This window comes from Ctenopharyngodon idella, chromosome 1 (assembly GCF_019924925.1).
Source record: "Ctenopharyngodon idella isolate HZGC_01 chromosome 1, HZGC01, whole genome shotgun sequence".
Classification (NCBI taxonomy): domain Eukaryota; kingdom Metazoa; phylum Chordata; class Actinopteri; order Cypriniformes; family Xenocyprididae; genus Ctenopharyngodon; species Ctenopharyngodon idella.
The window spans coordinates 24132404-24157383 of NC_067220.1; the positions used below are offsets into that span (position 1 = coordinate 24132404).

General features: G+C 40.1%; 1 protein-coding gene across 1 annotated transcript in view; it reads right to left on the reverse strand.

Moving 5' to 3' along the window:
- The window catches only part of dnajb14 (DnaJ heat shock protein family (Hsp40) member B14), an 86443-nt gene that overhangs the window by 43723 nt on the left and 17740 nt on the right, over positions 1 to 24980 (reverse strand). The window contains exon 2 of the mRNA XM_051897005.1: positions 8869 to 9046. Coding sequence (XP_051752965.1) covers positions 8869 to 9046 — 178 coding nt within the window. The remainder of the gene's footprint in view (positions 1 to 8868; positions 9047 to 24980) is intronic.

Sequence of the window (24980 nt, forward strand, 5' to 3'; positions counted from 1 at the left end):
ACCATAACTTTTGAAGAAAGATGAATAAAAAAAAATCTGTCGAGTCATTTCTACGCAGCTCAGGCCAAAGATTAGTGATCAAAGTTTGGACAAAATAGGACAAAATTTCAAGGAGGAGTAGCGAAAAAACTGATTAATGTACTTTTCAAAATGGCCACTACTGTAATGGGTGGAGACAATGTAAGATGTTGGATAGCATCAGTATGAAAAGACTAATCAGATGTACTAAATTAAATTTTTCTAGAGCAAATGGTTCAAAAGTTATAACCTTTAGGAAAGTGAATTTTTGAACTGGTGGTGTCGCTATAGAGTTCAATCACTATTCATGACCATCTCTACAATTGTGCCAGATTTCATCATTTTCTCATGTTCCGTTGATAGGGCTGCCATTGACTCCCATCCGGGAAAAATAATAATAAGAAAAACTAACAATTACAATAGGGGCTACAGCCCCTTCGGGGCTTGGCCCCTAATTATAAACTGCAGTTTACTTTAAACAGTTATTAACATTGGCTAAAACGTTAGACAAATATAGCAGCTGTTAATGTACTGAACTGAATAAACACACATAGATTAAAACTGAGTTACTCACAAAACCAAGTTTAAAACGTTGCCGCATTCTCCACCAAACAAAATATGTATAAATTTAGCTCAAATGGTGAAATATATATATATATATATATATATATATATATATATATATATATATATATATATATTACACACACATACATACACACACACGTATATATATACACACACACACACACACACACACATACACACACACACACAGTTGTAGTCAGAATTATTGGCACCCTTGCTAAATATGATCAAAGATGACTATAAAAATAAATCTGCATTGTTTATCCTTTTGATCTTTAATTCATAAAATTAGCAAAAATCTAACCTTTCATTGAAGGAAAAGAATTGAAAGTGGGGGGAAAATCACGTTACGATATAAATGATTTTCTCCAAAACACGTTGGCCACCCCTAGAATTTTTTATGACTAAAATATCTCTGAAGTATATTCCCATTCATATTTAAATTTTTTAGCACACCAGGGTAATCATGAACATGAAATTGTCCAGCCATGACATGAGGAAACACAAAGGCCAAATTCCCTTAATCATTCATCACAATGAAAAAAAACCCCCAAAGAATATAGTTCTGATGTGTGGCAAAAGATTGTTGAGCTTCACAAAATAGGAAGTGGCTGTAAGAAAATAGCTAAAGCATTGAAAATCCCCATTTCCACCATCAGGGCAATAATTAAGAAGTTCCAATCAACTAAAGATGTTACAAATCTGCCTGGAAGAGAATGTGTGTCTAAATCGTCCTAATGCGCGGTGAGGAGGAAAGTTTGAGAGGCCAAAGACTCTCCAAGTATCACAGCTGGAGAACTGCAGAGATTAGTTGAGTCTTGAGTCTCAGAAAGCCTAAAAAAAAAAAAAAAAATTATCAAACAGCACCTACATCCCCACAAGTTGTTCGGGAGGGTTTCAAGAAAAATCCTCTGCTCTCATCCAGAAACCTCCAGCAATCTCCAGCATATTCAGTTGTCAGACAAGACTGGAACTTCAAACGGGACCGGCTTCTATGGTCAGACGAAACTAACAAAAAGAGCTTTTTGGCAGCAAACCCACCAGATGGGTTTGGTGCACACATGGATAAAAAGTACCCCATGCCCACGGTTAAATATACTGCTGGATCTTTAATGTTGTGGGCCTATTTTTCTGCTGGAGGTCCTGGACATCTTGTTCAGATACATGGTATCTTGGATTCTATCAAATATCAGATAAAAAAAAAATAATAAAAACCTGACGCTTCTGCTAAAAATGTAATAATGGGCCGTGGTTGGATCTTCCATCAGGACAATGATCCAAACAAACATCAAAACCAACACAAAAATGTGTCACTTAGCACAAAATTAAGCTTCTGCCATGGCCATCCCAGTCCCTTGACCTGAACCCTAAAGAAAATGAGTGGAGTGAACTGAAGAGAAGAAGCACCAACATGGAGCTGGGAATCTGAAGGATCTGTAGAGATTCTGCATGAAGGAATGGTCTCTGATCTCTTGTCAGGTGTTCTCCAAACTCATCAGGCATTATAGGTGAGGACTCAGCTGTTATCTTGGCAAAAGGAGGTTGCAAAAAGTATTGAATAAAAGGGTGCCAATAATTGTGGCCAACGTGTTTTGGAGAAAAACATATATACAGTATCTCAGAAGTGAGTACACCCCTCACATTTTTGTAAATATTTTATTATATCTTTTCATGTGACAACACTGAAGAATGACACTTTGCTACAATGTAAAGTAGTGAGTGTACAGCTTGTATAACAGTGTAAACTTGCTGTCCCCTCAAAATAACAACACACAGCCATTAATGTCTAAACCGCTGGCCATAAAAGTGAGTACACTCCTAAGTGAAAATGTCCAAATTGGGCCCAAAGTGTCAATATTTTGTGTGGCCACCATTATTTTCCAGCACTGCCTTAACCCTCTTGGCATGGAGTTCACCAGAGCTTCACAGGTTGCCACTGGAGTCCTCTTCCACTCCTCCATGACGACATCACGGAGCTGGTGGATGTTAGAGACCTTGCGCTCCTCCACCTTCTGTTTGAGGATGCCCCACAGATGCTCAATAGTGTTTAGGTACCCTCAGCTTCTTTAGCAAGGCAGTGGTAGTCTTGGAGGTGTGTTTGGGGTCGTTATCATGTTGGAATACCGCCCTGCGGCCCAGTCTCCGAAGGGAGGGGATCATGCTCTGCTTTAGTATGTCACAATACATGTTGGCATTCATGGTTCCCTCAATGAACTGTAGCTCCCCAGTGCCGGCAGCACTCATGCAGCCCCAGACCATGACACTCCCACCACCATGCTTGACTGTAGGCAAGACACACTTGTCTTTGTACTCCTCACCTGGTTGCCGCCACACACGCTTGACACCATCTGAACCAAATAAGTTTATCTTGGTCTCATCAGACCACAGGACATGGTTCTAGTAATCCATGTCCTTAGTCTGCTTGTCTTCAGCAAACTGTTCGCGGGCTTTCTTGTGCATCATCTTTAGAAGAGGCTTCCTTCTGGGATGACAGCCATGCAGACCAATTTGATGTAGTGTGCAGCGTATGGTCTGAGCACTGACAGGCTGACCCCCCACCCCTTCAACCTCTGCAGCAATGCTGGCAGCACTCATACTTCTATTTCCCAAACACAACCTCTGGATATGACGCTGAGCATATTCTTTGGTCAACCATGGCGAGGCCTGTTCTGAGTGGAACCTGTCCTGTTAAACTGCTGTATGATCTTGGCCACCGTGCTGCAGCTCAGTTTCAGGGTCTTGGCAATCTTCTTATAGCCTACGCCATCTTTATGTAGAGCAACAATTCTTTTTTTTCAGATCCTCAGAGAGTTCTTTGCCATGAGGTGCCATGTTGAACTTCCAGTGACCAGTATGAGAGTGTGAGAGCGATAACACCAAATTTAACACACCTGCTCCCCATTCACACCTGAGACCTTGTAACCCTAACGAGTCACATGACACCGGGGAGAGAAAATGGCTAATTGGGCCCAATTTGGACATTTTTACTTAGGGGTGTACACACTTTTGTGGCCAGCGGTTTAGACATTAATGGTTGTGTGTTGAGTTAATTTGAGGGGACAGCAAATTTACACTGTTAGACAAGCTGTACACTCATTACTTTACATTGTAGCAAAGTGTCATTTCTTCAGTGTTGTCACATGAAAAGATATAATAAAATATTTACAAAAATGTGAGGGGTGTACTCACTTCTGCGAGATACTTATATATACACACACACACACACACACATATATACACAGTGGGTACGGAAAGTATTCAGACCCCCTTAAATTTTTCATTCTTTGTTATATTGCAGCCATTTTACACTCATATATTTAACTCAGGTGCTGTCCATTTCTTCTGATCATCCTTGAGATGGTTCTACACCTTCATTTGAGTCCAGCTGTGTTTGATTATACTGATTGGATTAGGAAAGCCACACACCTGTCTATATAAGACCTTACAGCTCACAGTGCATGTCAGAGCAAATGAGAATCATGAGGTCAAAGGAACTGCCTGAAGAGCTCAGAGACAGAATTGTGGCAAGGCACAGATCTGGCCAAGGTTACAAAAAAAATTTCTGCTGCACTTAAGGTTCCTAAGAGCACAGTGGCCTCCATAATCCTTAAATGGAAGATGTTTGGGATGACCAGAACCCTTCCTAGAGCTGGCCGTCCGGCCAAACTGACCTATCGGGGGAGAAGAGCCTTGGTGAGAGAGGTAAAGAAGAACCCAAAGATCACTGTGGCTGAGCTCCAGAGATGCAGTCGGGTGATAGGAGAAAGTTGTAGAAAGTCAACCATCACTGCAGCCCTCCACCAGTCGGGGCTTTATGGCAGAGTGGCCCGACGGAAGCCTCTCCTCAGTGCAAGACACATGAAAGCCCGCATGGAGTTTGCTAAAAAACACCTCAAGGACTCCAAGATGGTGAGAAATAAGATTCTCTGGTCTGATGAGACCAAGATAGAACTTTTTGGCCTTAATTCTAAGCAGTATGTGTGGAGAAAACCAGGCACTGCTCATCACCTGTCCAATACAGTCCCAACAGTGAAGCATGGTAGTGGCAGCATCATGCTGTGGGGGTGTTTTTCAGCTGCAGGGACAGGACGACTGGTTGCAATCGAGGGAAAGATGAATGCGGCCAAGTACAGGGATATTCTGGACGAAAACCTTCTCCAGAGTGCTCAGGACCCCAGACTGGGCCGAAGGTTTACCTTCCAACAAGACAATGACCCTAAGCACACAGCTAAAATAACGAAGGAGTGGCTTCACAACAACTCCGTGACTGTTCTTGAATGGCCCAGCCAGAGCCCTGACTTAAACCCAATTGAGCATCTCTGGAGAGACCTAAAAATGGCTGTCCACCAACGTTTACCATCCAACCTGACAGAACTGGAGAGGATCTGCAAGGAGGAATGGCAGAGGATCCCCAAATCCAGGTGTGAAAAACTTGTTGCATCTTTCCCAAAAAGACTCATGGCTGTATTAGATCAAAAGGGTGCTTCTACTAAATACTGAGCAAAGGGTCTGAATACTTAGGACCATGTGATATTTCAGTTTTTCTTTTTTAATAAATCTGCAAAAATGTCAACAATTCTGTGTTTTTCTGTCAATATGGGGTGCTGTGTGTACATTAATGAGGAAAAAATGAACTTAAATGATCTTAGCAAATGGCTGCAATATAACAAAGAGTGAAAAATTTAAGGGGGTCTGAATACTTTCCGTACCCACTGTAAATATATATATATATATATATATATATATATATATATATATATATATATATATATATATATATATATAAATAACAGATTTTTTTAATTAAGAATATATATGGTCTAGATCAGTTTGCATAATTAGTTTTAGAATTAATTTCAAAAAGACTGGTCGGTTTGTCCACCAAACTTACCAGTGTGATCTTTTTATCAACTTTTAAAAAGGAGATTATTGTTCTGGCCAAGAGGAAGAATTCTCCTATTCTAGTACTAACAGTACACAAGCATGTAGCGAAAATCAAAACATTAAAGTGACCTGGTTTATGAGCAGCACAGAGACAATCGAGCTTGAATATAATGGATTTTTAATACATGAAACTACGAATACATACAACTAAATCTAAGCAAAGAATACATATATACAGGATAACGAAAGTAAATAAAGACAGAGAGAGAAGACAAAAAAAAATAGCAAAACCTACAAAAAATTAACCTTGAGAGCCAGCAAAGAATCACATAACCTTAATAGGGCATATAAACCTAACGCATCTAAAGATCGATAAGAACGATACTTGCATGGATTTTTGGTGCTCAGTTGTGGATGGATGCAAGACGGAGATTCAGTGCGTTCGTGGGCTGGAGTTCGTTGGTTTCTTTCGTGCCGGGAAGTTTGAACGGAGGCAACTTGAAAGCACGTTTTGCTGTAAGATGGTCATCCCGTCAGCAGAAGTAGAAGAAAAGTGAGCGATGAGAGTCCAGAGACGATATGAGAGACCTTGTATTTTAAGGACAAATCAGCCCACACCTCTCCTTGGGTAAACTGACCAATCCAGAGTGTGTATTTTGAGCGGAAGTGGATTCCCTTTGTCTCCATTTACGACCTAATTTGCATGTTTATGGTAGTGTCATGATTAGTACAGTTTTAACCCAAAGTATAGTAAAAATAACATAATGCATTTTACCGTAACATAACATAAATGATCAATTAAGGCATTCAGAGAGGATTATTTTAAGACCAAACTCGCTAGGGTGGGGAGACATTAAAAGAGTGGTACATTCTTACATATGGTTACAAGCATTTAAATTTATCCTAAAATAATTACAAATCATAACTAGGCTAATTACGACATAGGGACATGCATACACACAGGAACATATCATATAAAATTCTTGGATAGCTTAATTATGAGTTGAATTTAGAGAGCTTCTCTAAGTGTGTGTGTGTCTGTCAGGGCTCTGAACCGGTTCAAGGAATGAAAACGAAAACTGGAAACGAACGAAATTTTGGAACGTAACCAGAAACGGAAACGAAATAAAATTTAATCGTTCTGAACAGAAACGCTAATTTGAAATGGCCATTAACTGGTTAATAACGTTATTTTATCGTTCTGTTTAATATTCTGATTTGGCAGTCAACCAATCAGGAATTCACATAGTACAGCTTATGCAAATGTGATGCTGACACATCCAAAGTGTGTGAAATGCCTGCGCTCAGGCTCTACAGTGAGTGAAATGCCCATGCTGACGCGCTCAGGCTCAGCTGTCAAGTCATCATAGGTTAGGTAAGTCACAATGGCAATGCCCTGGCATTAGTTTTTCCGATGATATATGTCACCAACCTTCAAGCATTTAAGTGAAAATGAATGTCATGTAGTTGTGCATTTTGAAACCAGTGAAATCACGCACCTGCAGCGCTTCTGTGAACGGAGAAAACAGAATAAAACTATAGGCCTACATAACACATATAAAATAAAAGGGAATATTTAGGCCTATAGGCTACGCAAAATATTTCACTTAAATAATCAGGTCTACAGATTAACAAAACGAAAGTGGTTCTGTGGCGCACTCCAAAGATCTAGGAAAGGAAACAGACATTCTGCTTGTTTTCGTTATTTAAGTGTCTTTTGTAAATGTATGAATTATGTCTTGCTTTTACCTGTATGACCATAAATTACGGAGTACAGTTTACTGTCTTAGAAGGAAAAAAAATTCCAGTGGTCGCGCCGGCGCCTCACGAGCGCGCACACAAATTCTTGCATTGCTTACTTGATATTGCAGCCTGTTAAATAATTAAAATAAAATACAATCAACCAAACATAAATCTGCTCAATTCAATTCTGTAAAACAATCTGCCGTTTACCACCCGTGACCCCTGCCTGACTGTGCAGTGTGCTGTTATGTGAAGGATGATTAAGTACAAAGCTTACAATAAATAATAGTTTAGCATTTGTCTCAAAAATGGAAACAGTGCCCAGCATGGGGTGTTCTAGGAGCTCTTTGCAGTCACTTAGGAGCTGCCAAGGTAATTAATGTGACACCAGGGTAATTTGGTACAGGTGCACTGGAGCTAGGTCTGTGATTTACATGAAGAAGTCAAAAGTCAGAAGCTTTGTTGAGGCCTATAGCTGATTTGATAACCTTGATCCAGTCCAGACACTACACTTATAAGAATCTTGAAGGTTCTTCTCTTAACACCCAATCCAACTTCATATAGAGTTGTCAAAAGAACTGACTTCGGTACTAAAATGTTAAAAATGTGAGGCTTTAAGCGGATTTGTAAACACCTCTGATTGGCCATTATGTTCTCGTGCTCATCGGATATGTCTGTGATTGGCTACAATGATCAACGCACGGGAGTATTTGAAAGCACACGGAAGTGTTTGAATTTGAAAGCGGGAGTGGAAGTGTTTGAAAGCAGACGTCTATCAGTGGACTAGTCCGAAATAGATGCCTGCTTTCAAATGCTCCCGTGTGTATCTGTGTAAGCACTCGGTGAAGAGCGTCATTGATGATATTTACAACGTTTTTGAAGCATTGATCATTGAAGCCAATCACAGACATATCCGATGAGTGCGTCAACACAATGGCCAATCAGAGATGTTTATGAATCTGCTCAAAGCATCACATTTTTAAAGTTTCAGTACAGACTAGGTACCAAAGTAGGTACTTTTGACAACTCTAATTTTATAATGTAAAGCACCCTGCTAGAAGACAAAAGTTTCCCTCTGAAAGTACTCCTTATTTGCTCATTCACCTCCCGGAGTGCGACATCTTCACACTTTAAAAGATCAATGATCACAAGATCACGAGCTGATTTTGAGAAATTCTGACATGAAGATGATGCTGAGCTAAAAGTCCTCTAAGGACCCTAAGTTTGTGCCAGGCTGCAGCCTTGTCTTTCCATTCATCAAAGGTCTTTTGACAAACTGGTTCTCTCTCATTAAGAAAACTTCAGCAAAGATCAACTGGCTACATGCTCTGAGTAGAAAAGGGGGTACGACCCAGTACTAGCAGGCTGTACCTAATAAAGTGGCTGGTGAGTGTATCTAGTTTATGGACTGCCTAAAAGGGGTGCTGCAGAACCTAACCTCGCCACCCCAGGCCTGATCATGTACTATCTTTTGCCTATGCAAAATTCCATGAGTCTTTAAGCATGTTAAAAGTCTCAAAAGCATCTAAATCTTAATAAAGATAAATAAATTAATAAATAATCCTTAAGAAAACAACAGGAACCACGGCACCTTCAGTGCTTGGGCCCTAATGATATATACACAAGATCACTTACCTTTGTACCCCTTCAGCTTGCTCTTTGGTAAATCCTTTAGTTAAATCTGCTGCTGAGTCCTGTTTCTGTGCCTCATATTGGGTTTGGGATCCAGGGTCTGTTCCATTTGATGACTTCCTGCAGTATGCAGTGCTGTTCCCTGCCGAAGTACCATTCCTCAGCAAGGCTTCCAACAACACTGCCAACAAAACAACTAGCTAAATGCAAATAGCAGATTTGACTGGGAAATTAAAATGCCATTCATGGATAAGCTAAACAGTTATTTAAAATGTATCTACAGGGTCAAAGGAAAAGATTAAGAATTTTTTTTTTTTTTTTGAGGTATAATTACTAATGTCTTAGACTTATTACATTAGACTTAGAGCTGACAGTCCTCTTTCATGTTGGTGTCCATTAGGTATTCACTCATTACACAAGATGGAGCACAAAAGAAAAAAAAAAAAAAAAAAAACAGAACATGAGAATCTTGAGACACATTTGTCAAAGATGATCTCCTTTTATATAATCTTATAATGCAGCGATGCCATAAAAAGATGACAAAATGTGTCACACAAAAATGCATATGAACACAGACCAACAAATCAGCATATTACACTGTAAAAAATAATTGTAATTTTACAGGTAATGGTCTGTATTTTTTTTATATAGAATTTTTTCCATTTTGTCATTATACAATTAAATACCTTTTGTTTTATAGATATTTGCTGTAATTTAATTTTCACTATTAATTTACATAGAATTGTTTGTATTTTAGTATTACATCTAATTTTTGTTTTTTAAATGTAGCTGGTTTGTATTGGCTGTCTCCAGTTTTCCCTTTGTTTTGCCTCCAGCTAAACCTGTGACATAATTGTTATGTCGGCACTAAAAGGGTCTATACGTTGAATAACTGTAATAGATTACAGTTAGTAATCTATTACAGTTAGTAAATCCCTGTGTGATACTTCACATTTGATGTATTCATTGAAATAACTGTTTATTAGCTTTTTTCATAACGGATTTGGGAAAAAAAAAAAAAATTATGTACACTAGGGTTTTATGTTAAGTCTAATGTTGTTAAATTAATGTTTATTGCATTTTTTTAATGTTATGTGTGTTACCATGATGGTGTTTAGTGTTTGTGTGAATGACACCGTGCACCTTCTATATATTAGTATATGCCTTCTCAGCTTGTGGAAAAGTTGTTTGTGATGAGCTTTAATTTATCATGTGACTTTCTCATCACCATTTGTTCTTGGTGGTTGTCAGTGTATTACAAAGGTACAAAACAGATGTTGGTATTTCATTAGGTTGTTAAACTTACATCAGTTAATGAAACACATTTTTTTCTGTTCAAATCTGTAAAACCTAAAATGTTGCTACCATATATTTTACGGAAAAATTCTGGCAACCACTGCTGTTGTTTTTTTTTTGTTGTTTGTTTTTTTTTGTTTTTACAGTGTGTGTTTTAGAGGTGTATGACTGTATTCTAACAATGTATGTTAAAAGTAAAAGATTTTATGAGATTATGAGGAGATTGTGAGATGGGTATAAATGGAGGTCGGAGCCAGCTCCAAGTGGGCTGTACAAACCTCCAGAGGCTTTTGATTGGTTTATTTAATGTCATGGCGGTAATGCACATTGTGATCCGCCAAAACTAAGACAACGACAACTTCTGCGGGCTTTTCAGCACCATGAACGATGAGTTGAAGGGATAAGTTTGTTAAACAGTTTTTAGACTTGTACAATGTATTACATGTTGTATAAAAGTACCTTGGCTTTTTTTTTTTTTTTTTTTGTACAATGTTTTAGCCTTGACATAGTTAAAGAATGAGAAAAATGTATCCTAACAGTCAATTTAGAAAATTAGCGTGTTCTTAGCAGCACAGACAAATTACAATCTGTACTGTGTCTTACAATACCTTTTTTTGCAAAAATATTTCTGCAATCCATTTCTAGAATCTACTCATTTCTATTTTGCATATAATCCATATAATGTAATGTGAAACATTTGGTTTAATAGCCAAATTCTTTTTTTTCAAATCAATACTTATAACAATCAGTAAATTAAGGCCCGGTTTCACAGACAGGGCTTAGACTAAGCCAGGATTAGGCATTAGTTAAATTAGGACATTTAAGTAGCTTTTATAAACGTACCCTAGGGGAAAAAAAAAAAAAAAAAAAAAAAAAACATTACTGGTGTGCATCTTGAGACAAAACAATGGCACTGAGATATTTTAAGGTATGTCAGTACAAGTTGCTTTCAGTTAAAACAGCTCAAACATGCATTTTAGTCTAGGACTAGCTTAAGCTTTGTCTGTGAAATTGGAAGTAAATGTCAGACATATATGTTATTGTGTTTTTTAGGTTCATGTTTCAGTGAAAATGTGTTTGACACATTGCACAAAATTTCACTGCCTACTTTGTCCAAAGGACAAAATAAAATTTGAGGAGCGCATCCCATCAACAGGTCACCTTTAGTCCCATTTATCCTGGGTGGTAGTACATGGGCATAAGTAGACCAAATGATTTTTATTTGTTACATTACGTATTGGTGTTCATTAATAGCCAGTAAATAATGACAAAAGTTAACATTTGTTCACTTTTTTTAATAATACTTATTTTAAGTTTCAAAATATATAAATGCAAGTTCATGTGAGTACAGTGGTTCAATATTAATATTATAAAGCGACGAGAATATTTTTGGTGTGCCAAAAAAACAAAATAACGACTTATATAGTGATGGCCGATTTCAAAACACTGCTTCAGGAAGCTTCAGAGCGTTATGAATCAGCTATCGAATCATGATTCGGATCACGTGTCAAACCGCCAAACTGCTGAAATCACGTGACTTTGGTGCTCCGAACCGCTGATTCGACACGCTGATTCATAACGCTCTGAAGCTTCAGGAAGCAGTGTTTTAAAATCGGCCATCACTATATAAGTCGTTATTTTATTTTTTTGGCGCACCAAAAATATTCTCTTCACTTTATAATATTAATATTGAACCACTGTACTCACATGAACTGATTTAAATATGTTTTAGTACATTAATGGATCTTGAGAGAGGAAATGTCATTGCTGTCTATGCAGGCCTCACTGAGCCATCAGATTTCAACAAAAATATCTTAATTTATGTTCTGAAGATGAACGAAGGTCTTACGGGTGTGGAACGGCATGAGGGTGAGTAATAAATGACATTATTTTCATTTTTGGGTGAACTGACCCTTTAAAACAAGTCAAAAATTTGTTTTATGTCCTTAATGTAATGTGACGATACACTTCAAAAATTTACAATGACACATAATAAGAAAGCATGCAACTGAAAAAATGGACATGTGCTGATCGTCATCTTGTGAGCCAGTGTAGTGAATGATGCAGTGAATGGCATTTTTGCAGTTGCCAAAAATTTCTGTGGGACACCTGTTCCTGTCCATGTAAAGCAAACACTGAGAGGTCCAAATGAATGTGAGCTGGATGATTGGTCTTTGTTTTATGACGTAGCAGGTAGGAGAGGGCATCAAGCATTTAGATGTTCTCACCTAAGGTCACTTGACTATTGTTCAACAACCTCAAACACCTGTCATCTTGAGGAAGACACATTGACTGAGCTTGTAAAGCAGAATGGTTGGTTTACAGAAAACAAGAAAGAAATGTGTCTTGCCCGACTAAAGGAGGCAGCAGACCAAAAGGCCCCCCTTGCTGTGGGTGTTAAAACTGGAGCACCCAAAAAGCATTATGTGTCTGTCTTGGAGATCAAATCTTCATACTACAGTCAATTGGAAAGGGTAATGGTTATGTATGATGCCCAGAGAAACAGCTGGCATTGTTCCTGTGTTAATGCACAGATGTCATGTCTACATAAGTATGTCGCAAAGCGTTTCTTTCAAACAAAAAGACTGCTTTTTAAATCTGTCAAATCAACTGGACCAGATTAAGATAACTTGGTTGTACATCAAGAAGGCAGCAAGGAAAAGCCGTTTGGACTTGTGAAAAACTTTTGCAAAGATTTTTAAAGTACATCTTAGATAAGAAGCAGTATCCATCAAACCTTTCTGAAAATCTTTGGAGAGGAGTGTTTGGTCCTCCCCCACCAAAGCATATTGTGCCAGAGAAGTTTTGCGCGAAATGCAGTTATAACTTGCCTCTAAGTGACCTCAGAGATCACAGCAAAAGCTAAGATTGTGACACTGACATGTGTCTATGAAGGTAAGTGTTGTAAAAAAAAAAAAATATCTTTCTGCATGTTGGTATTTTCCCATCTATGTATCTAATCATTTCATTTAATTCAGGAATAAGCACATACTTCAAGAAATGTTTAAGATTTGGAATGGAGTACCATTACGAAGACTGGGAACGTGGAATCCACAACTTTGACAATCACATTCTCATGGGTCTCCACTAACAGTAGGTTTGTATTTAAGGGCATCACTCCAGGTATGGTCCCTGAACATTTTAAATGAGCCTGTATTCCACAAAATGCTGAAAATGCTGAATTAGTGACAAGAAAGTCTTTCAACACAATCATCTTTGGGTCTTAAAACCTAATTAAATATCTCTTTAGACATTACAACTTGTTGAATTGTTATTATTGATAATTAACCCTGTGTTACAGTCACTGTCTCTGTCACCACTCCTTCACCACATCTCCCATCATCCTCCTTGGCTCCCACCTGCACCTCCTTCACAATTAACCGCACCTGTCAGCGATCTCCATCAACAGCACTATATCTTCACTCACATTGTCTTCCCTCGTTCAGTCTCGTTTGTACCTTATGTGTGGAACTTGTTTGGACCTTTTAATTCTCCTGCGTGATCTCCAGTGTTATCTCCAGCGAACTCTCCAATGACTTTTCCTGTGTCTATCTCCAGTGTTCATCCCCAGCATTTATCTCCAGCGATCCTCTCCAGCGTCTGTGTCCTGTGTTCTCCTCTCCCATGTTTTTGTCCATTGTCTGTTGATTATGCTCATTGCTGCACAATAAATCACCTGACACCCATTCCTCTGTCTCCAGGTCCCTCAGTTCTGTAACAGAAGACTGGACCCTTAACAGACTGCAGCACAATGAGCATTCTCCTCATCCTAATTGACCCTGCTAATCTGCTGCTCTCCATCTTCCAGGACCACCGCCCAAGAAAGTATTACATCGAAGAGTTCCTTGATCTCTCCAACCAGGTACTCTGGAATGATGCTACCCTCAAGACCATCTCTTGGAGCAGTTTAGACGATCCACTCTTCAGGAAATTACCAGCTGCTGCCACCACATGTGCCTTTAAGAGGTTCATTGATAACATTGTGTTTGTGTGGATCGTCCTATACCGCTGATGAAGCAGTTTCGTACTCCCCTTCTGTCCTTGTCTCCACATGTGAGTCTTCCCCAGACACGACACCCACTCAAAGGCTTACAGCATTGCCAAATCTAATCATCACAATGCTCCCTGAGTGTGAAATCTCCAAATCCGTCCTGACAGTTTTTATGTCAGACCATGAAAATTAAGCATTGACTATTATGGCCACAGGCATATTGTGTGTGTGAGCTGCACACACATCAGCTCCAGCCCCTGAGCCCTCAGCCAAGATAGCTGCCATGCCTGAGCCCCCAACCAAGATGGCTGCCACGCCTGAGCCCTCAACCAAGATGGCTCCAGCCCGTGATCAGAGTCCAGTGATGGCTACAGCCTACAAGGCCTCTCCAGAATCCTCTTCAGCCCACAAGCCCACTCCAGAGTCCTTCCTAGTCTACAAATGCCTAGCTCCCCCCCAATCCCCCAACCAATGCTTTTCATTGGTCACAACAAGATCACAGCAAAAGGCCAGGAGGCAGACCCAAGCAAGGTCAGATATTTTACACCGAAGACTATCTATTCTCCACCGAAAACCCTCAGCCAAGTGGCTCCACCGGGTTCCCTTGTCACCTAGTCTCGCCGCCGTCCTTGGTCACACCAGCATCAGCCCAGTCCTTGGGTACTGCGCTCATCACCGCAGCTGTGCCCAGGTCTCCGGAACCTGGGACGACGCTCAGCTCCATCGACCCTCCGTCTGTACCTGTGGATCCATCGGCCTCGTCTCCATCGGTCGGCCCCCAGATGTTGACAGCCATACCATATACATCTTGGCTCCTCCTTCCCTAGACTCCGCTGTGGGCTGTCGGCACTGGGACGCTCTGGATCTGTGCCATCAGACATGCTACATCTTTGCCGCCGGGGTTTCATTGTTGTTCATCAATCAGCCCTCCTCCGTCGACGCTGAACACCATCCCTTCGCCGTCCTGTTACCATCCCTTCACCACTCCTTCATCCACCTCCATCTATCCCTCTGTTTTTTATCAGTTACAGCATGAGGTCATGCCTTGCCGGAGGGGGGGCAATTGTGTTCAGTTTAGTTTTGTTCATTGACTTTTATTTTTTAATTCTTCAGTTCTTGTCTTCCTTTGTTTGATTTTGCCACTAATCTGTTACCATGGACACTATCATCACAGCTGTTCGTCATTTAGTTCATCACCATTGTGTATTTAAGTTCCTCCTGTTCACTTAGTGTTGGTCTGGTCACGTTTATGTTATAGTGTGTTTCTCTGCCTTTGTTGGATTACTTTGCCTGTTTGGATTAAACTTCGTATTGGACTTTTATCCGTCTGACTCTTCAATCTGTTTATTTTGCTACGCACACACCTGAAAGTGTGACAGATACATGATTTAAATAAATATATTTCACTGGATGATTGGGGTACAGTATGCTTAAAGCAGGGCTCGACATTAAGCCTTGACATGTGCTTGTCCAAAAGTTGCATGTCTGGAGAGAAAAATTATAATAATATATATATATATATATATCTTTATAAAGGGTATTTTTCCCCCTAGTCTTATTAAACGTATGCATTACCTTTCATTATAAATTCTTAAATTCAATCAATAAATTAAATTAGAATAATAAGACACTATAGGCCTGTTACCAATAAAATTACATTTACACTGAAAAATTACAACTGCATTAAATAATGTTATGAGATTGTATTTTAAAAAAAATACTTAAAACAAACAAGAAATGTTTTAGCCAAGTTACTAGTTTTGAGCTATCTGGTCAAGCGACCGAGGCACACAGCAATAGTCCATTAGCGTTAAGCCATTCGGCAAAGCAGGCCCAGGCACACATAGATAGCAAACATGCGGTTCTAATGGCTCTTTGGAGCAGCAGCAGTACATATATCTTGGCGATATATCTGCATGTTTTGGGGGCAAAAATAATTTAATCTTTCTTCTGCTTTGATGGGAATCATTCAGCATATTAAAGTACAGCACCAGTATGTTTTCATGCTCACAGCAGCATCACATTTGGCTGTATTGTCATCTCGTTCCAGCTTTGTTGGGGGGTTACTGATATATGCTATTTGTGAAGCAGCACTATGTAGGGGGGCGGGTCTTTGCAAAGGGTCAATTCCTGCTTTGTACAAAAAAAACAAAAGCCTAAATGGAGAACCAATTGGCCGAAGCACCAGAGGTTGCTCTGACAACAGACGGCTGGACGTCAAGGGCTACACAAAGCTGGGAGATGAAAAGCCATGTTCTTCAGACACACCCCCTTGAGAGTCACACAAGTAAGGATTTGGCCAAAGGAATGACAGCAGCAGTGGAAGTGTTCTAAGTTGGAGCGAGCTAATGTAACTATTCCTGTAACTACTGACAATGCCAGGAATATAGTTAATGCTGTTGAAGCTGCTGGACTTGGGCCACAAATAGGGTGCTTTGCCCATGTCATTAATCTAGCATCTCAGAGAGCAATGGCAGTGCAGCAGATCTCTCTCCTCCTAGCAAAGATCAGAAAGATTGTTACCTTCTTTCACAGAAGCACAACAGCTGCCCATGTGCTGAAGACAAAACAGGAGTTGCTGCACCTTCCTATTCACAAACTCATCCAAGATATAACAACTAGATGTAATTATATGATTGAAAGATATCTTGAGCAGCAGGATGCAGTGCATTCTGCAATGACAGACAAAGCTGTGAAGAAAAATGTTAAAGACATTGTGACCTTGTCTGAAAACGACATGACACTGGCTGAGAATGTCATCACAGTTTTGAAACCCCTGAAAACTGTGACAACCCTTATGTGCACTGAGTCCTCTCCATCCGCGTCCATGGTCCTGCCTATGAAAATGATAATCCTGAAATCTATGGTACTGTCTGATGATGACAGCCCAGCAGTGAGGGATGTCAAAACAGCCATCAGAAATGACCTTCAGCAGAGATACACAGAACCTGGTCTTCAAGATTACTTACACAAGAGCACCGCTTTGGATCCACGATTCAAGTCACTGCTACACTTGGATGCTCCCACTCACCTGAGAGTCTATGATGCTCTCACCACAGAGATTGTGAGCACTGAATAAAAGGTACTATTTATATTTTGCTGCTTACTATATTTTTGATTAATTATTTGCATACCTGTGATGGAATTATGTTTTTATTATGTTTTCATCTCAACACTTTTTGACACTGTGAATACATCCTGATGTTGTGTTCATTATAATTTGTTCTGTACTGTTGTATTCCATGTCACTGTGTATAACATTCCTATGTGTGATTTATATTAACCTTTTGTAGTGAATCCCATGCTATGGGTTATGAGCATCTGCCTCACAACTCTTCAATCAGTTCCAGTCTTAGTAGAACACCTGGTCATTTTATTTTACTAGTTTAAGATTATTGTTCAGGGCAGTGGACTGTATTCTCCTAAATGCAGATCCACTGACATGGTGGAAATCTAGGGGTGGGAATCTTTAGGCACCTCACGATCTGATCCGATTCCGTGAGTCACGATCTGATCCGATTCCGTGAGTCACGATCTGATTCCAAAATTATTCTTGAACTACTTTTTTCTTATACATTAATTAGTTAATAGACTTGAAAATCTTAAAATCTTTTTATTATTATCATTTAATTAAATATGTAATTAAATTTAATTAAATATGTAATTAAAACAATTGCATGTTAAGAATTATAGGCTTATAAACTACTATAGCTTCAAAACATAAAAGCACGTAGTAAATAATAAACAAGAACAAAGAAACATATTACAAGCAATAAACAAAGAGTGAATTTGAAGAGTATTTAAGAGTATCTGAACGTTCTCCATTCAAGAGCAGTGATTTCTCTCTTTCTCAGCTTTACTGTTGTTTATTACTGATGACATCATAGACAGCGGGAGATCTAATAAGCTGCATGCACACTAATGCACAGATCTATTTTGAAATATAAGATGTGGTTTGTCCTGTCTGTTTAATCCCTAAAGACATAACTGACTGTGTTTACATTAATTTCGCATCATAAAACTATTTTGAGATGCAAGTACATTTAACCACTTACACAGAGTTGCACACAGTTGTCTACACGAGCGGCCTTCACAAAGCGCACGCAAGAATTTGAAATTGAAAGCAGTCAGTGAGTTTCATATTTTTAATATATAAGCCCACTGCATTTGATGCATTTGTAGCGCGTTTCTAAGGAAAATAACGGCGGGCAAGACCGCACACTGTAAGCGTAACAAGCAGAGCACACATTTCTCACAGCGCATCCTGTGCAATGAAGCCCGCGAATGTCCTTGTAATTCACTGCAACCTTTCCGAACTTTATGAAAGATTATTTTATAGAAGGTTCGATTGGTGTGTGTGTGTGTGTGTGTGTGTATGTGTGTGAGGAACTGGAAGCAAGCAGCATACAGGTGTTTCTAAAACACATAGATTCTGAAATTCTCTAAATCAATCCAGAATCGTTGGAGAGAAAATCGCGATTCATCGATTTTTTCCTCCCACCCCTATGGAAAACCCATGAGCATTTATACCCTCATTTTGCCACGTTGGCACGGTGTTACTTGGATGTGCCTGGAACCTCTGTCCCTAGTGAGAGGGTGTTTTCCACTGCAGGTGACATTGTTACATCAAGCAGATCTATGCTGTCCACAGAAAATGTGGTCACCCATTTTTATGGAGAAGAAAAAAAAAAAAAAAAAAAAAAAAAAAAAAAAAACTTAAAAATTGAGTAAAAAAAAAAAAAAAACACACCGAGTTCCACATAAAAAATAAAAAACATTCCACATAAAAACAAAATTGTTCTTTTCTTTGTATTTGTTTATAACTACTACAATATTACATTTCATTTTTTATAAGGAGCTGTTTTTGTTTTCTATGCTGCTGAGAAGACACCCCAGAAGATGGGTTAAGTATAGCTCCATCATTGTTCAAAATAAAAAGATCAAACTTTACTCCATTTTAGAAGGACTACACATCACTTGGGGTTACCACCAGCGGTACAGCAGTTTAAGGGGTTAATACTGTGGCGAATTCAAATGCTTCCTCACTGAATCACCTACCGCTGCATAGTAACGGTTTCACATGCTCGAGATTAGCCCGCAAGTAAACCTGTTCTGAGCTCCCGCTGCGATGCCTACTCCGAGCTGATAAGCGGTCCGGTCGTTACACTTTCGTTTCATTTGCCGTCTGATGTTTCACATATGCAACAGAACTGACGGCTCTTATCAGTTGGCCAACGTGGTGGTGGGGACTAGGTCCATTCACCATGGGGCCCCCTCAAGTGCTGGGCCCAGTGCGGTCGCACCGGCTGCACTGCCCTAAGGACAGCCCTGGCCTAGGCACATTTAAAGATTGGTTCAAGACTAATCAATCATTTACAACTTCAAGTGTCTAAAGCCACGTTTACATTACAATTCTGAATTTTTTCCTCTCATATGGCACAGATGGGACATGACCCACAAACATGTAAGCAGGAAGAAAGGACATGGATTCTGATATTCTCAGATCAGTTTCAGGCCTCATTCATATATGGAAAAAATCTGATATGAATTGGATGCGTGCATTTGCATCTGCCATGTAAGAGTACAGACTGGATATTCCCATCAATGCAAGTAATTCATCATTAAAAAACAACGGCGGCAAATGACATCAACTCAGCTGGATACCAACCACAGTGATTAAGGCAACAATTAAAGCTGCAAGCAGCGATGAAAGGGCCCTCGCACCCGGGCGACACCTTAATTCAAAATATCTGACTTCCTTTTCGGTTTCAGATTTTGCTCCAAGAGACTTTTTTGTAGGTATTGGGCTGTTAAATGTGTGTACCGAATTTCAAAATCTACGTGAAATGTAGCACTACGTTAGGTGGCGCTATCGAGCCATTTTGCCACGCCTAATTCTGCAACCCATAACAGACGTACATTTTCACCACTTCTGACTCGTGTGCAAAGTTTTCGAGCACGTTTAGGCCCTCAAAAATGCGATTCACTTTGGAGAAGAATAATGATAATTAAAGCTGCAAGCAGCGATGAAAGGGCCCTCGCACCCGGGCTCACCGCCACTCGTTGGCAGTCAGGAAAACAGTGAACAGTGGGCAACATGCATGTAATCGAGTAAATACAGGAGAATTATGGCAAAGTCATTTCAAAGTGCCAGACTTTCTGCTGCCAACAGGTGGCGCGTTGAGCATAACTGAATATTGCCATGTTGATGTCTTCAGGCCAGGACTATTATCGAACAGGTGAAGTTTGGAGCAGATCGGACATTGTATGCCTGAGTTAAAACAACTTCCTGTTTCGTGTCGTTAATCGCAAACATTAGCACTCAGCCAAGTGTTGCATGACTTAACGTGTTTCTAGTATGTTTGGAACTTCTTGGCATATTAAAATGTGTTTCAGGGAGTGAATTACATTGTAAAGCATGCCATTTCCTGTTGCCAGCAGATGGCGCTATAACTAACTGAATATTGGCATATAGATGTCTTTAGGCCAGGACTCTTATCACACATGTGAAGTTTGGGGCAGATCGGACATTGTATGCCTGAGTTACAACAGCTTCCTCTTTCATGGCGAAACATCAGACTTTGTCAGGCCGCCCCGGACACGCCCTTTAGTGAAAACTTTAGATCTTCACAATTTAACATCGCTAAGGCCTTTAGATTAGACTGACCAAATATGATGTGGTTCTGGTTAAATCTGTATGAGGAGTTAATCACCGTGTAAAACATGTAATTTCCTGTTGCCCGCAGGTGGCGCTATGACCGTAACTGAATATTGCCATGTAGATGTCTTCAGGCCAGGACTCTAATAAAACATGTGCAGTTTGGGGCAGATTGGACATTGTATGTCAGAGTTACAACAACTTCGTATTTCATGGCGAAACATCGAACTTTGTGGGGCCGCCACAAAGACACCCTTCAGCGAAAAGTCAAGATCTTCGCAATTTAATGTCGCAAAGGTCTTTAGATTAGACTGACCAAATATGACATTGATCTGATTAAAGCTCTAGGAGGAGTTCGTTAAAGTACAACGTCTGGAAATGGCAATAAATGGCAAGTTAATTCAAAATATCTGACTTCCTGTTCGGTTTCAGATTTTGCTCCAAGAGACTTTTTTGTAGGTATTGGGCTGTTAAATGTGTGTACCGAATTTCAAAATCTACGTGAAATGTAGCGCGAGGGGCACTTCGTTAGGTGGCTCTATCGAGCCATTTTGCCACGCCTAATTCTGCAACCCATAACAGACGTAAATTTTCACCACTTCTGACGCGTGTGCAAAGTTTCATGAGTTTTCGAGCACGTTTAGGCCCTCCAAAAAGCGATTCACTTTGGAGAAGAATAATAATAATAATAAACGGAGCAATTCCAATAGGGTCCTCACACCATCGGTGCTCGGGCCCTAAATATAGCTGCAAGCAGCGGGCCCAAGCCCGGTGGCACCGCCACCCCTGTGGCTTCAGGGCAACTGTGCACGCAGGGCAATAGGCATTTAAATCGGTTAAACATAAAAGGACTATTTCAAAGTCATTTGAATACACCACATTTACTGCAGCAGTTGGTGCCCGTATGATCACACACACACAGACAGAGACCCACACACACACAGAGAGAGAGAGCAAGAGAGAGAGAAAGAGTGAGACTGAGGGGGGAGGGGGGTAGGACAGAGAGAGAGAGAGAAAAAGTGTGTGAGATTCCACATTCAAACCAAAATGTCTGAATTCCTGTTGGTCGGAGCTAATGACTGTAAATTAGAAAGTTGTCTGGCTTAATGAGAACAATATGTGTACCGAGTTTGGTGACTGTAGGTAAAAATAACCCCCCTATTTTTGTCAAAAGGTGGCGCTACTGAGCCCCTCCACCACGCCCGTTTCTAAGGCTTTGTCCTTGTCTACTGGTCGACAACATTGTGTGTGTCGAGTTTCATGCAATTTGAAGCATGTTAAGAGCCTCAAAAACACTCAAGAATATTATTAAAGTTTGACATGTTGCCATGGCAACAATATTTAAAATATCAAAAATCCTGTCACAGGTCTACATCTGCTGTGTATTGACATTACATTGATGAAGTTTGAAACAAATCAGGTAAAAATAACAGAGTGAACTCAATGCATTTTGAAAGTGACACTTCTTGCTGCCAGTTGGTGGCACTATATATGACTCACAATAGTCACATCCACGTGATCAGACTATAACGAACACACTGGTGAAGTTTCATAAAAATCAATCAATGTATGCAAGTTATAACACACTTCCTGATTCCCTTTTCTCGCCATAAATTCGTTGCCTCGCCACGGCCAAACCGTTCGAGATATCAAAAATCGGCTGGCAATTTCACATCCTCAATATCTTGACTTCATGCTGACCGAGTTTGGTGGTGATCAGATTAATCGCCTAGGAGGAGTATATCAAATTCCAGAGCATGCGTTCTTTAAACAACCCGTAATAGGCGACTTCCTGTTAGGGTGGCGTATAACTTAGAGCACGAAAGTTGTTAGGCCCGATGAGGTCAATATGTGTACCAAGTTTCATACTAATACGTGCAAGCGTGTTTGATATATGGACCAAGTTTTCGGACTTCTTTCAAGGGGGCGTGCCCCCCTGCCACGCCCGAATACCAGCCTCTGCCCAATGGCCGCAGATTCCAAAATGTGTGGCAATTTTCAAGAGTTTTTCAGCATGTTAAGGCCCCCAAAAAGCCCCGGATGACGGGAAAAAAATAAAAATAATAAATATAGCCGCAAGCAGCGACGGTGGCACCGCCCACCCCGGTGGCTTCACGGCAACTGCGCACGGCGGGCAATAGGCATTTAAAACGGTTAAACATAAAAGGACTATTTCAAATCCATTTGAATACACCACATTTACTGCAGCAGTTGGTGCCCATATGATCACACACACAAACACACACACACACACAGACAGACAGAGACCCACGCACACACACATACAGAGAGAGAGAACGACCTGAGAGACAAGGCACGGAGAGCTTTTTACGCTATTAAGAGAAATATCAAAATTGACATCCCAGTCAGAATCTGGATAAAAATAATCAAATCAGTAATAGAACCCATCGCGCTCTACGGGTGTGAAGTCTGGGGCCCACTCACAAACCAAGAGTTCACTAAATGGGACAAACACCCAATAGAGACTCTGCAGACCGAACTATGCAAAGTTTTGCTACGAGTACAGCGCAAAACCCCAAATAACGCCTGCAGAGCAGAATTAGGATTTTACCCACTTATAATCACAATTCAAAAAAGGGCCATTAAATTCCATACCCACCTAAAAAATAGTGATAAACAGACCCTCCATCACAAAGCCCTGAACTACCAAGAGCTGACACCAGGAAGAAACGCCCTCGGCCAATTGGTCTTAGAGCTGACTACACAAACCAAAACATGTCTGACTGAAAATACAGGTGCTGGTCATATAATTAGAATATCGTAAAAAAGTTCATTTTTTTATTGTAAATTATTTTAAAAAATGAAACTTTCATATATTCTAGATTCCCTACATGTAAAGTAAAACATTTCAAAAGGTTTTTTAAAAAAAATTGTTGATTAGAGCGTACAGCTAATGAAAGTCCAAAATCCAGTATCTCAAAATATTAGAATATTTACATTTGAGTTTCATTAAATGACCATCCCTACAGTATAAATTCCGGTTATCTTTTGTTCTTTGAAACCACACTAATGGGGAAGACTGCTGAATTGGCAATGGTCCAGGAGACAATCATTGACACCCTCCACAAAGAGAGTAAGTCACAGAAGGTCATTACTGAATGGGGTGGCTGTTTACAGAGTGATGTATCAAAGCATATTAAATGCAAAGTTGACTGGAAGGAAGAAATTGGGTAGGCAAAGGTGCACAAGCAACAGGGATGACTGCAAGCTTGAGAATACTGTCAAGTAAAGCCGATTCAAACACTTGGGAGAGCTTCACAATGAGTAGAATGAAGCCGGAGTCAGCGCATCAAGAGTCACCACACTCAGACATCTTCAGGAAAAGGACTACCAAGCCACTTCTGAACCAGAGACAACGTCAGAAGCATCTTACCTGGGCTAAGGAGAAAAAGAACTGGACAGTGAACAGTGGTCGAAAGTCCTCTTTTCAGATAAAAGTAAATTTTGCATTTCATGTTGAAATCATGGTCCCAGAGTCTGAAGGAAGACTGGAGAGGCACAGAATCCAAGCTGCTTGAAGTCTAGTGTGAAGTTTCTGAAGTCAATAATGATTTGGGGGGCCGTGACGTCTGCTGGTGTTGGTCCATTGTGTTTTATCAAGTGCAAAGTCAATGCAGCCATCTTCCAGGAGATTTTGGAGCACTTTATGCTTCCATCTGCTGACAAGCTTTATGGAGATGCTGATTTCCTTTTCCAGCAGGACTTTAGCACCTGCCCACAGTGCAAAAACCACTTCCAAGTGGTTTGCTGACCATGATATTACTGTGCTTTATTGGCCAGCCAATATGCCTGACCTGAATCTATGGGATATTTTCAAGAGAAAGATGAGAAACAGTCAATCCAACAATATACAGATGATCTGAAGGCTCAATAGTGCCTCAGCAGTGCCACAGGCTGATCACTTCCATGCCACACTTCACTGATAAAAACTTAGCCAGACCAAACCAAATAATCAAAACACAAAAAGAAAAATACCTAAAACATTGGACAGACGCAACAGCCCTACAAAGTAAATTGGAATGCTATTTGGCCCTAAATAGAGAATATGAATTAGCAGGATACCTGAGTACAGTGAGCGACCCTAAACTGAGAAAAGTCCTGAGCATGTACAGACTCAGTGAACACAATCTCACCATAGAGACAGGCAGA